The following is a 14,217-nucleotide window of genomic DNA, read 5'->3' on the forward strand; positions in this document are numbered from 1 at the left end:
TAGTCGTTAATCTATCTACTTCTTTTCTGTTATTTATCTTTCATCATTTATTTCAAGTTTTAATGTCGCTGTTTTATTCAATTTGAATGTGGGAGATTTCAAACTGAAAACTGGGGGATTTTGTCCTGGGGGATTATACCCGGTGGGATTTCATCCTGGGGGATTTTATCCTGGAGATATAGTCCTAGACCCTAAATATACGCCAGATTTGCAATTATGCTAGTACCCTGAAAGCACTATACCATAAGATTAAGATTTATGATTCATTTTTTAAATTGAAAAATAAACACAAGATTTGCTATTTGCGAGTACCCTGACAGCACCCTACAATAGGGTTTTAAGTTGAGATTTTGCAAAGTTTTTTAAAATCGTCATACCCAGTAAGCTAAAAAAAATATTTGAGCAATAATATTTTGAGGCTAGATTTGGAGCCCCTCGGAGAACCCTGACAGCGAACCACCTAAGGGTTGCTTCTTTTAATCTATGAAAACCTGTAAAATTTTTTGAAAGTTTGCATTGCAAAAAATGAAAAAACAATTGCAGAATTAGGCATTTGCTCTCCGACAGGTGTATGATGAAAAGCGTATGTAACCTCGGAAATTTGCATTCAATTGTTCGTTTGAACAGAAAACTTAGTTGAAAATTCGTATAGAATATTTTGAGAGGTTGACTTCACTTAAGTTTTGATTGTTTCAACAAATTGGCTTTTTAGCATGTCAACATCGGTACTTAATGATGTGCCGAACAAAACGCCAGTTAAATAATGTATAGATAGATAAGACAATCTTCAAGCTCTATGAATGTCAAGAAACTTTCATGGCTAAGAAGCAAATGTTGTTCATTCTTCAAAAACAACTTTAAAAAGCTGATACTAACACTATTGAATTATTTATTCAGGAACATTGATAAATTTGGTATACACAAATGAATATTCAGATATTTGACACTTTAGGGATATATTGACATTGCATTTCAGGCTGGACTAAAATTAGATTGAATCTAGTTCTAACAAATGAACGAAAACGGTTGTGAGCATTATCAATGTAGGAACTGCAGCGTAGCGAAAGAATGCATTATCATAACAATGAACTAAAAATGTTTTAATTTGATACAAAGAACGTATATATAAATATGAGAATGGGTTTGACTTTGATGTACTCTTTCATATATCCGAAATATTTGTGTATTTCCTGTGCTTTTGGGACTCTGGCGTATTTATTCTTGTGTTCACTGCTATATTGCCGCCAGTGTCCAGGGTCTCTCGGTTGACCTGGTTCACAATCTTGTGTGCCGTGACCCAAGCCTCCTGCTCCTCCGCCTCCGCCACCTTCTTTGACCTTCCCGGGGTGAGGAGTTGTTTCAACTTTGACCTCACACTCTCTTTCCCCTGCATGCCGCCCGGAAGTGACTCGTACTGGGAGACATACTCTCCAATTGCATTCACATGTCCCAGTGTCTGCTTCACTGGCTTCCGTCTGATTGTCTCGATCGATTCGTCCTCAATGGGAAACACGAATCGAGGCTCCTGTACCATCGGTCCTTTCGCGTCCGCTTTCAATAGCGTCTCGCACTCTGTGCCCCTAGACAGCCCCGCATATCTGTCGCTCTTATCCCGACTACTGGCTCCTTGCATTGCGAAAAACGAAACTTCCAGCTCCCGCTTCAACTGTCGGTAGTATCTACTTTTCAGAAAAAAGGGAAAAACTTCCGTTTTCAGCACGTTTCCTAAAATAACAAACGCACAATCGAACACTGAAGACGGTATCTTCACCTCGCAAGTTTCGCTTTCGGGAGACATTGAGATCTTCTTTGCTTGCAGGATCTGTTTCTCAACTACGCTTATAACTGGCTCTGGAAATTGCACAAAAGTTGACAGCGAATTCTCGTTAAAATACGAGTTGAAAATTGAATTAGCGTCCGATAAAGAACAATGCATGTCGTAATTTAACTTGAAGTTTTGAATAGATAGAAAACAAGATACTAAATTTTGGAGCGTGATTGTTTGTAAAAACTCCATAAAGTAAGCAATTGTGACGTGACAGAAAAGAACGTCCGTCAGCGTCACATTTCGACATGTTATGCGATCTAATTGGTAGTTTACAAAATGTGAGCTGGAAAGAAAGCTTTCAAAATATTCGTTAAGAAGGATAGAATAAACATGGTTTTGTGCTGATACGAAACAGTAAGAATTCACACCCTCTTGCGCACATATTTTGTCCCAAATTTCCGTGCCCAAACTATCGGGCAAATCCACGCTCTGAGAGGAGTCTTTGCAGATGTACCTCATGAAGATGTTGACTGCATTTTGCTTGAAAAAATTGGCACTATCTATAGGGTCATTCGAAGCACTCTCGCCGTCCTCCAACCCATTTTGACCAATTTGAGTCGACCCCTGCTCTAAGATTGGCATCATTGTTATTCGGATAGTTCTGCTGTCTCCAGAAAGACAAAAATCCCCGAAGTCTCCGTTTTCGTCCTCAATTTCAGCAGCCTCTAAATCTTCTTTCGAAGCATTTGCCATTACGTCATCGTATGACGTCATTAACGAATCAGCAAATGGGTTACTGGGTCCGAACACGTCTATGTCTAGCATATCGTCGTCATCTTGTTCATGTGACTCGTTTTCGTCTGATTTGCCAGACTGTTGCGCCTCGTGTGATTGGCTTGTTTGGTCGGACAGTCGGAAAGTCTCCGCAGCAAGCCAGAAGTAGACCAGTTGAGCTTTAGATTTCTCCTAAAGCAGCGAACCGTTATTCCAAAAAACCTTCAATGACTTTACACAAACCGAGTCAATTCAGACTAGATTTAATATTTTTGAAGCCTTTCTATATCACTTTTTAATTACACGCAGATGCCTCTGGCAATTCAACAAAGTGGAACAGATTCTGAACTTTTCAAAAATTAGCAAAAAAGACCAACAACAAAATTAGAAAGTCCACCTCATCCTCAAAACGCATGAACACTCAAAAAACTTTAGTTGCTCGTCAAAAGAAACAATATGAGACCACTAAGACGATAAAAATATAGCCGAAACCTATTAAGCCAAAAAAAAGGAAAATGAAAAGAAAAACCGAAAAAAAATCAAATTTTTTTTAAAGACAATAAGAAGTTATTGAGCCCCCTCACGCTCAAAACACAGACATGACCACAAAAACTTTTTTCGCTTGTCTAAAGACGCAATACGAGGCCTATAGGCCGATATAATATGGACCGAAACCCATCAAACCGAAAAAAAAGCTGGAACAAAATTTTTGTATTGAAAAACTTGAACTATAATTCTATTACAAACAGCAGAGGTAAATCAGAACACCAAAAGCAACTAAAGTGTTAAGAAAACAGGGAAAAAATTCTACAATATGACAACTAAGCCACCAAAACATAACCAGACAATAATAAGCCAACGATTTTTTCTGAAACGGACTATTTCCCGTTTGAAAAAAAATTAAGTCCTTCCAGATTCGAACCCAGATCCTTTGCCGTCCCAGGCGCATTCGTTACCTCCGGACAAGTGAGTTGGAGACGCAAAAAACTACAATTCATTATAAACTAAACCTAAATTTACCATTTTTAATTTTTATTTATGGAAAAAAAAGTCTAATGCGCGATTGCAATACCCTTGCTTATCGCAATAGTAAAAAGTAACTACAAAGCAAACTGCATAGAGCAAGAAAATGCTAAGATGGCAACTAAGTCGACAAAAAATGATCGGACAAATGAAAAGAACCGCAAATCTTTGACGTCTCAACCAGTTGTTTTTATCTCAACCTCATATGTTTGATTGGATTTCAATTTATAATTACCAAGCGGCAACAAGCCGAAAAAACCTGAGAAGCCCTTCATGTCGAAAAGAATATCGAAATTCTCAACTTAAAAAAATATCCCCTCAGAGCACGCACACACACAAAAAAAAAATTTCGGACGTAACAACGCAATAAGAGGCCACTAAGTCGATATTAATTAGGCCGACGTTTATTAAGCCGATAAAAAAGACCAAAATTGAAACAAAAATATTAACAAAAATCGAGCTGATAAAATTACAACCAATGTGAAAAGCCAATTTCGATTCAGCCTGACTTTTAAAATACTGAAATTGACTGCAGTGAAAATTGTTTACAGCTTAAATAAATGATTATTAGATAAGACCTGACAAAACAGAAACAGACAAATAAAACGCCGAACTTTTTTGAACCGGAACATTTACCGTTTGAAAAAAAGCGGTAAATGTTTACGGGAAAAATGTCTAGTACCCGATTGCAATAACCTTGCTATCGCAAGGGTAAAAATTCAAATAAGAAAAAGTTAAAAAGAGCCTTGAAAACAAAACTTTTGTTTTGTAGTGGACTCGAATTGATGCTCTGTAGCAAACAGTAGCCACAAATAAACAAGAGAACAGGTGTTATTAAACTGCCAATATTATGCAATAAAAACGACACCAAAATGAGCACCCATAAAAACAATTCGGGTGGGGAAAAACTCGTTCTGTAATTCAACAAAAAGCTCGCAACTCGCTAGGGTACAAACAATTTAACAACAGATTTCAATTTTCTTTTTCAATTTTGCATCTTTTTCTGAGCGTGAGGGGATATGAAAGTCTTAAAAAACTAAACTTATAACTCTAGTAATGTCTTTCATTCACTTAACAAAAACTAGGATGGCCAATAGCTGTGCAAGTATCACAGAATGTTCCGACAATATTCGCAAAAAATAGAAGTAATTTTTTTTCAAATTAGTGTCGTTATTTGTGCGTGGTGTGATTAAGCCTAGAACAAAACCTAGACCATAAGCATATTCCGCAGCTAAAAAAATTAGGCAAAGTACGCAAAGTAATCTATATTCGCTCGAAATTAGATCGAAAATCAAAAACTTGAAAAGAGTTTTTCTCGACATTGAGAAATTTTATCAGAAATTTTCAAATGCTTTAGAGTCACGATTGAAAGGGCTTAAAAAACTAAAACTCAGTCGAATACAAGTTTGAACGGCCGGAACAAATAAGTGTTCACATTATCAATTAGATTTTTCAATCTTCAAAAACTGTATGAGTAAAACTTTGTATGAAAAAATTTCTTTAGTGACGCACACCAATAATGAGTCTACATAATTGCTAAGTGATGCAAGCCAATTATGACACATTAGCAGTACTAGTCAACTTGAAAAAAAGAAACTTACCAACTAACATGCCTCAATTTATAGAGCAGACGCATTTTAACTTGTATACGAAAAATTCATTAAGAACATCAGACACTGTCCAGGTTCGAACCCTCTAATTTTGCTGCGAGTCTCCTTCCCTACCTCTACGCTACATATCCATGCTACCGTGAAGCTAAAATGCTAATTGTAATATAATAGTCTGTGTTGGATATACTTAATAGCTGGTTATTGATCAAAATGAACACTTTCAAAGTGAACACATTTTGTCGCAGCAATATTTGCGTCGCAACAATATTTGCGACTTAGATTGGAAAAAAGATAGTTCATACTATAACACAAGCTTTGCTTGTGTAATAAGGTGAATAAGGCAGACAAAACATGTTTGTCATGGCCTAATTAGACGGAATGCAATTTTTTGTAACAATCGGACAATTGAACAACAAAATTGCTCGTGAATTGTGAGGAGGGAGGGGAGGGCCTTACTATGCGGTGGTATCTAACCACCGACCTGGACATTGAGATTTACAAGTCCTCGCATCTTCGCCAGGGTCGCTTAAAATCTTCAAATATAAGCAACCAATAACTCAGATACAACGAGAAATATAATGCTTTGCAGCAAAAGATAACCAGATATAAGGTTATTGCTGTAAACGTGCCACCAAATCAATCAAAACTTTTATTAGCGACTTGGGCTGGGAAACAAATGAATCTCGTAATATGACACAGCGCTCGCAGGTGTAAAAAGAAAGATAAAATTAGGAAAATCGATTGAAGTTTAACGGAAACCGATTCACCTTTACAAAGTCAATATTCAGTCTTGAAAATCTTTGTTATTTCAGCACATTTTGATATTTTCATCTCTTCAGATTTCGATTTAACATTTATGTATTCTATTGAGAAACAGCTCAGAATAACTATGAATAGCACGTAATCCGGGCGGAAAATGAGCTGAGCATCGAGAATACTTTAGCTCCAAAGTCTTTTATGAAATTAGAATTGACGGCCTCTCAAGCTGTTGTTTACGTGTTTACAGGCCTGGTATTATCATTTACGACATTTACAGTGAAAGTTAATTGCCCCCCCCCCTCCCCTCCCTCAGCTCTGGACCAATTTTATACACTTGGATAGCGGCTGGAAAAAATAAGTTAGGACGAGGATGGGGATTCGTAATATGACACTGGGCTCGCTAGCCTGCATGTGTATTTAATAATGTCCACTTGTTTGCTTCAAATACCTGTAAGAACTGTATGAGATAGGGCAACACCATGTCATGTTTCAACACTTGGCTCAGTTTTGGCGACAGGGAAGATTGACACACTAAGTACTGTTTGCTCCTCACAGCCATTCCCCGTTCGCCTCCCTCGTAGCAGTGGACGTCCTTGGAGGATATGGACTTGGCCGCCTCAAATTCGCCCACCTTCATCAACTTGGCGTGCTTCTCCAGAAGGCGCACTTCGTTCAACACTTTTGACACTCGAACTTCCCATGTTTTGCAGTCTGAATTCTTCTTAGCCATTTGAAGCCCCGTTCGTTTGCTCTCCGCTCAAATAGCTCACTATTTACATTTTGTACAATTTATTAGAAAGTGTTAAAACGCAGCCTATAAACACTTACACGCAGTGTACATCTTCCTGAAAAGAGCACAACTTTTGAGCCATCCTTCATAACTGGTTGTTGTTTTCATCAGTTGTCACAACAAGTTTATCTATTTGACTGCCTTTTAACTTTATTTGAAATCACCTCAGTCAAATTGAATACATTAAAATAAAAGTTTTAAATGTTGCCATGCAATGCCACTTATCAGAACAATTTATCGCCAGATTGACGATTTTTTAAACCAAAATGAAACGAATGTTTTAAGAAACTGTTCTACCGAAAGCTATACCGGAAAAGTATGATGCACTCTTTTCCACCATTGTTTCCATGAAGTAAAGCGGATGCAATGTCATTGAAATCTCAACTTGCTAGGGAAAACATTGGGGAGTTCTGATTGATTCAATTGCTATTTTTTTTTTGAAATACTCGTATCACAAATCTTCTTTTTTAAGGAAGCTTGATCATACGTAAAGTATGTCAAAGGCTATAATTTGGACTCTCGGACATAAAAAGCTAATCAGCATATTAAAAATATGAATAGTACATGGCGCCAAATTACGTAAACTGAACAAACAAAAACAAATAATAGTTTCCAGAACTTAGAGATTGCTAATAAATCAACTCATTCAAGTCTTGGAACTGAATCGAATAAGCCCAATTCAGTCATGGTGATAATCAATAAGGCGAATACCAGTTCCGTCTAGCTCTGAAACCTCCGCGGCCTCTGTAGACAGGTCTGTAGCCTGCAAAACCACCCCCTCGGTATCCGCCCCCGCCTCCCCCTCTGAAAGCGCCGCCTCTACCGCGGGGTCTGAAAAAGCCACCTCCTCCTCCCCGATTGGTTGAGCTAACTCCGGGCACATTAAATCTTTTGGCTGTCACTTTTATTGCTCTGCCCTTAAATAAAGAGTCGTTTAGAGCCTGGGCTGTTTCTACAGAGTCTTTGTCACTAAATTCGATGTAAGCGAAGCCCTTGGGCTGGCCGGTGAACTTGTCGCACAAGATTGTGACTCTGTTGATTGCCCCACACCCGTTGAAATGTTGTTCCAGCTCTTCCGCAGTTGAACTGTAGTCTACATTGCCTACGTACACTGACCTGGAACAAAACAAAACAAACGATACTTCATTTCACATCCATCGCTACTTCAAAAGAGCTCTTTTCAATTTCAAATCAGCAGTTTTCAACCAAATTTCATCCCTTTTCCTAAATATGATCACAAGTAACCGTGTTTACAGATTTGCAGGCAAACTGCAGCTTAAACTGACAACCGATTGTAGAAACCGAAGATGAAAATTGTCCGAAACATTTGAAGTTCGAAGCAATGACATTCGAAACAATTTCAAATGGTCATCCTCTTAAGCGTGGTTTCGAATATCAAGGTAAAAATGCTGGAAAATAAGTACCAACAGTTTAAAAAATCATGAGAAAAATAACAGGAAAAGTGGACAATCAGCATTATGTTCTGTTTTACTGGATTCCTCTGGAACATTCAGACGCCGCAAAAGAGACCAGCATGCAAAGTGTATCAGCCTACCTTTGGTCAGCTTCCATTTTTTCGTCCTGGGAGGGAAAGGATCTCTGGGCTGCATTTCCACCCTGCGTGGTCAACATCTGCTTCTCGACCTCATCCTGCATCTGTTTCAGTTTCAGCTGCTCCTGTTCCATCTCTCTCACTCTCTGGCGGATCGCCTCCAGCTCCGGGTCATCCACGCCCTCGTCCTGCAACACTGACTGGTCATTGAAGGTGCGACTGTCGCTCGTGTCGCTCTGGGCGGCCGAGTCAGCCTTACTGGTGGCGGCTATCGCTTGGTCTATGTCTTCTGCTGTCAGTTCCGACTCTAGGAGGCCTTCGACGTCGTCCACATCTCCCATAATGAGATAATCTGAAATTGGAACGAGAAAAACTTCAGAGCCACTTAAAAATAGTGACAAATGAATCTATAAATTTAACTTATTCTCGACTTCTGCCTTTTGGTCTACAAGAAAGAAAACAAGGAAGACAGATAGAAAGGAAGAGAAAGCGCGAAAACAAAAACAAATCACATTGGGACCGAAGGCGCCCCTAAAAATTATTTTAGGGTCGGTTGATCATAGAGAAGTACCAAAGGTTGATCCTTTGGTGGCGAGGAGGACGAACCTTTGAGATGGGGAGAGAAGTGACCCCCCCCCCCCCCCTAAATCACACATTATCCATAAATGATCTAAGAAAATTTCGCTGAGATTTGAAGAGATACAACTAATTCATGGCCTTATAGAACGGAGGAGTTGTGAGCTTATAACCGTTGGGACAACAGCTCCTTTAAGATCAGTTCATTGATTCAACTTCAATTTACTGTCAAACACTATTGGAAAAATAGATGATATGAACAAAAACTATCAACGGCAATATAATCCACAAGACCAAGCTGCGGCTGAATTTTTCAAAAAATTGATTCTTAGTAAAAGAATATACAACGACACTTCATGAACACATTTCTGTTAATCGACGATCAATTTTGGAAGGTCAAAAACTTTGGTGTCATTTTGATAAAAAATTGAATTTTCTCCTATTTATAGTGGACAAAATTTCATTTTTCAAATTCACTTTCCAATTCAACAAATTGAGATAAATTCGTTTAGATAGGTACTTAGCAAGATGCGAAGTCAAAAACAACTGGCGATTTTGGTTCTAGTAGTATATATTAGCTCTGGCTCTGGTTTCAATACACGTACTAGGTCCAGTGAACCCGATTTCAGACCAGCGGAAGAAATCGAGGACAAAATTGTGAATGGAGTTGTGAGTGAGGCTCACGCATACCCATGGATGGTGAATATTTTGCTGTACGGGAACTTCCATCTATGTGGAGGGTCCCTTTACAACAGCATGTATGTAATATCTGCAGCCCACTGTTTCCCCAAGGACTTCGACCTCTTCAGCTACTCGATGGTTCTGGGAGACTACAATCAACAGCAAACAGAAACTGGACAAGTGAGAATTGTCTTCGGTGTTTTTGTGGACTACTTTCGATTTTCAAAAATTATATAAAAGTCAAAAACCCAAACAGCCAACTAGAACCCAAATGATGGTCCACAATTTGATCTCCAATTTATCCATTCTCAATTATTCATGACGTAGTATAGTATAGGTACAATAAAAAAGATTTTGTTTTTCAGGTGACCCGCAAAATCAAATCCATCAGGACTCATCCCGACTTCAACCAGAAGACGATGAACAACGACCTGGTGATAGTGGAGATGAGCGAGGCAGTGGACTACTCGGACAGCATCAGGCCCATCGGGATGACCTTCTTCCCCGTCATGGCGGGGGAGACTCTCACAGTGATGGGGTGGGGGGCATCGGAGGGGACTATGGACGAGGACATTCTGAATGAGGCATCCGTTCCCGTCATCGACAGGGAAGTGTGCAACCAGACAGATTGGTACGACGGAAAAATAACTGAGAACATGATTTGTGCAGGTAGGTAACTCACTCTTAGTCGAATAACCAGAACAAAAAGCGGTTTTCAGCTTCAACTAGTTTCATTTTAAAGTTGAATTACTTTCATGCATTAAAAAACTAGCAATACACTCATAAAAAAAACAGGGAATGGTAGATTGAAGCTCATAAGTGAGTGGACCACTAAGGAACTGAAAATACGGCGGAAATCAATCTACGCAAATACGTTGCCTAACAACTTGCACACTTTTCGGAACGGAAGAATTTCAATTCCTATGGCAATAAAACAGGATAAAATGAGGATAAACTGCGCGAAATGTACTTGATAAGTGGTAGGACACTAGGAGTTGAACATGTGAAATTGGGTTTCAGGGTTCGCTGCGGGCGAGACTGACAGTTGTCAGGGCGACTCAGGGGGCCCCCTGGTGAGACATGTGATGGGGGGACAGTGCCTGTTGCAAGGGGTGGTGTCGTGGGGGAAGGGGTGTGCCGACCCCCGACAGCCGGGAGTGTACACTAACTTGATCAACTATGTCGACTGGATCCACGAAAACACACACTAGAAAAGAGAGAGAGACACTTAATTGTTGGAGCAAACAGAAAAGAAAAGAACTTCCAACACGAAAATTATCAATTCAAAAATCTCACAACTAACTTTTCCAACACGATAGAACGCGGCAGTAAGCTTGACAAATTCTGACAAAGTAAACTAAAGCTTGATTTCTAGTCAGACAGACAAAGCCGTTCAGCGCATCTTTTGCAAAACAGAAAAAGAAACTACTGCTAAATGTTAGAAAACTAGCATACTCAACTTATACTCAGCATACTCAATTTATGGGTAGGCTGGCAATAATCCGCCGTAGAAAAAAAACTGTGCAAATGATAGCGACTTAGATTGGCGAAAAATATGGTAACGTTCACATAAAAACCCGCTTACTCCTAAATTGTTTGGTACAGTTTTTAATTCATTGCCTCCAAAAATTATTTTAAATATTACACGGAGGCGAAGCTACGCTTCGCAAACAGGAAAATGCAAAACAGAGCTCTGAGCAAGCAAAACAAAGTGAAATAAAAAAAGGAAAAATTTAAAAACACTCGAATAAAAATTTGAACATCAATTTTGAGACTAGAAGTATCACGTTCTCACATCTGCTCCACGACAGCTTGTAATTTTACTAACATTAGACAGCAATAAAGCAGCATAATAAAATTCGATCAAAAAATTTTAACTTTTAGAATGTTCCGGATTTGAATATCCGACCTGATCATATATTTAATCATATATTGAACTGATAAGGAAATTAGTAATTTTCAAAACTTTAAAAATATATTTAATCATATATTGAACTGATAAGGAAATTAGTAATTTTCAAAAATTTAAAAAGCTTCTCTGCTCAAGTAGTAATTTAGATGCTTATTTAACGGTGATTTTTTTCTTTCAGTTAAACCCTTATTCTCCGCTTTGGCAGGGTTGTTTTTGAGAAGTTTTTAAAATAAACCAAAATATCAAAACATTGTCTTGTTTGAGGCTATAACTTTTGTTCTACCAAAATAAGGGAATATCCGCTTAAAAAGGGGAGATCCCTGTGATTTTTTCTTTTGATTGAAAAGTTCATCTCAGATTTGTGCATTTGAAACTTGAGAAAATAAAAAAACTCAAAACAAATAGGTCAAAAATCCCCTACTGAAAGTTTCGAAGGCCGTAGAACGTGGGTTAAAATGAAAAGACTAGCGACATATGAATGCATGTAGAAGCTAGGAGTTTTCAAACACGACATAGCACAAGCCACAAATAAGACAACAACATATGCTATTAAATTTCCTATGCTTAAATAGGATTAAATAAGATTAAAATTGAAACTAGCGTGTAACGCGCCTCCGGTGCTTCGAACTGATAAGAACACCATAGAAAACCGAATAACTGTAATTAAGATCTGCATCCTATGAGTGTATTCTGATAGCACCCGATTAAAGGTTTGGTAATTACAAATTTTGTTGAGAAAAAATATTGTTCAAGTTTTTGTTAATTCAAACGTCACATCTCGAAAAAAATAAAAAAAATTGAGCGAGCACAATTATACGCAAGATTTGCAACTCCTGAAAGTAATCTCACAGTACCCAACTACAGCGCTGAGAATTTTAAATTTTGCGAAACTTCAAATTTAAGTTTACTAAAAAAAAAGTTTTGAAAAACCATAGAAAACGTCATATCTCAATAACGGCAAAATTTCGAGCAGTCAATATTGGAGGCAAGATTCTCAAACCCTGAGAGCACTCTGATACCCCCAGATTAGGGGTTTCGAATTTCAAAAAATTGGAAAAAAAATAAATTTGAGTTTCCTGAAAAACGTTCAGAAAAAATCACAAAAAAAAACATCATATCTCAAAAACTACAAAAACTTGAGCAGTCAGTTTTTGAGGCAAATTTTGCAACTCCTTGGACTACCGTGACACAGCCTCAATATTCAGATGACATCTTCAAATTTTGTGAAATTTTTTATATCTAAGTACTTCGAACAACTTTAACAAAAATGCATAACAAACGTCACACTCGAAAACAAAGACCATTTGAGCAGGCGCAATTTGACGCACGATTTGCAACTTGGAACTCCTGAGAGTAACCTCACAGTACCCAATTACAAGGCTAGGAGTTTCAAATATTTAAATTTTTTATCCAAATCTGAATTAAAATCTGAATTTTTTAAACCTACAATTTATAAAGTTTTCTGAAAAAAAAACTTGAAAAAAACTGAAAACACGTCATATCTCGAGAACTGCGAGGTTTTGAGCAGTCATATTTGACGGCAAGAATCGAGTAATTGAGCAAGAAGAGTTATCGTACAGCACCCAACTGCAGGGTATTTTGTGAATTACTTGGTTATTTGGGTTTTCTCAAAAATTTTGAAAAAAAAAACACATAAATCGTCGTATCTCGTACACTAAAAGGATTTGGGCATTCATAATTGAAGGTCGATTTCGCAACCCCTGGCGGAACCCTGACAACATTCCACTATTAGGCTGCTTATTTTAAACTCGGTTAACAAACACTGAATTCAGCTGGAAAATCGAAGGAATATCTTTACCATTGCAATATACGATATAGCTTAAACGTTGTACACTTTTTTTATTTCGGATGTTCAAGCAAAAAACCTATTAACTCATTTTTCAATTGATACCAAAAAATAGCTAGAATAAGCAAACACATTTAGTACCCGGGAACACTAGCTGCACTTACTGTACATGACCAAAAAAAAACACAAATAACAGCCAGTTGGAAAGGAGTCAATGAGCGCAAGTTAACAAAAAAAATAGTGACATAATTTCTTGAAATAATCTCAAACTTCGAGAAAAAAGAACGGCAGAATTTATTTTTCGCTGGGGAAACCTGATAAATAAACTCTATTTTCGAAATTAGAAGTCGATCACGTTTTTCGTGGCCTTTCCACTTCGCTGTTCGATAGAGGAAATTGCCTTCCTTTTAAGAAATCAAAAGTCAAACTTTTGTTCTACCAAAATAAGGGAATATCCGCTTAAAAAGGGGAGATCCCTGCGATTTTTTCTTTTGATTGAAAAATTCATATCAGATTTGTGCATTTGAAACTTGCGAAAATAAAAAAACTCAAAACAAATAGGTCAAAACTCCCCTACTGAAAGTTTCGAAGGCCGTAGAACGCCTTTACACTTCGCTGTTCGATAGAGGAAATTGCCTTCCTTTTAAGAAATCAAAAGTCAAGCGCTGATAAAAACTTGAGCCTGAACATATATTAACATATTATAAAAATAAATAGCAAGAACTGTTTATAAGCCTGAAATCGAAATCACTGTTCATTGTTCTGTCGCTCTACCGACAACAACACAATAACTTATTGTAGCTTATTATTGCTTCTTTTGCTGTTTAGCAATGAGAGATATTTCTCAGGTATCAGCATATCTATTTTTGATTTCGAGCTTAAAATTATCTAATTCGATACACTTTGTCTCGTTTGAGCTGCACTTTGCAGAAAGAAAAAATGAAGATCATTGAAAAAACATTTTT

The 14,217-nt window shown here is 37.8% G+C and overlaps 3 protein-coding genes across 3 annotated transcripts; 1 reads left to right on the top strand and 2 right to left on the bottom strand.

The window, feature by feature from the left end:
• Nucleotides 1-879: 879 nt before the first annotated feature.
• On the bottom strand, nucleotides 880-6,775 carry LOC134841431 (A-kinase anchor protein 10, mitochondrial-like). Its single transcript, XM_063857416.1, has 2 exons — nucleotides 6,383-6,775; nucleotides 880-2,734 (listed from the first exon to the last, which is right to left on the bottom strand). Exons 1-2 carry the CDS (start codon nucleotides 6,662-6,664, stop codon nucleotides 1,163-1,165), a joined length of 1,854 nt encoding a protein of 617 aa, XP_063713486.1. The 5' UTR covers nucleotides 6,665-6,775; the 3' UTR covers nucleotides 880-1,162.
• Nucleotides 6,776-7,128: 353 nt separating this feature from the next.
• LOC134841464 (polyadenylate-binding protein 2-like) lies at nucleotides 7,129-8,624 on the bottom strand. Its single transcript, XM_063857471.1, has 2 exons — nucleotides 8,280-8,624; nucleotides 7,129-7,840 (listed from the first exon to the last, which is right to left on the bottom strand). Exons 1-2 carry the CDS (start codon nucleotides 8,615-8,617, stop codon nucleotides 7,420-7,422), a joined length of 759 nt encoding a protein of 252 aa, XP_063713541.1. The 5' UTR covers nucleotides 8,618-8,624; the 3' UTR covers nucleotides 7,129-7,419.
• A 721-nt stretch (nucleotides 8,625-9,345) lies between these two features.
• LOC134842282 (trypsin II-P29-like) lies at nucleotides 9,346-11,077 on the top strand. The gene is made up of 3 exons (XM_063858553.1): nucleotides 9,346-9,713; nucleotides 9,899-10,202; nucleotides 10,554-11,077. The coding sequence occupies exons 1-3, from the start codon at nucleotides 9,381-9,383 to the stop codon at nucleotides 10,742-10,744; spliced, it is 828 nt and encodes a 275-aa protein (XP_063714623.1). The 5' UTR covers nucleotides 9,346-9,380; the 3' UTR covers nucleotides 10,745-11,077.
• The last annotated feature ends 3,140 nt before the right edge of the window (nucleotides 11,078-14,217 follow it).

The sequence above is a fragment of the Symsagittifera roscoffensis genome, chromosome 3, assembly GCF_963678635.1.
Source record: "Symsagittifera roscoffensis chromosome 3, txSymRosc1.1, whole genome shotgun sequence".
NCBI classification, from domain to species: domain Eukaryota; kingdom Metazoa; phylum Xenacoelomorpha; order Acoela; family Convolutidae; genus Symsagittifera; species Symsagittifera roscoffensis.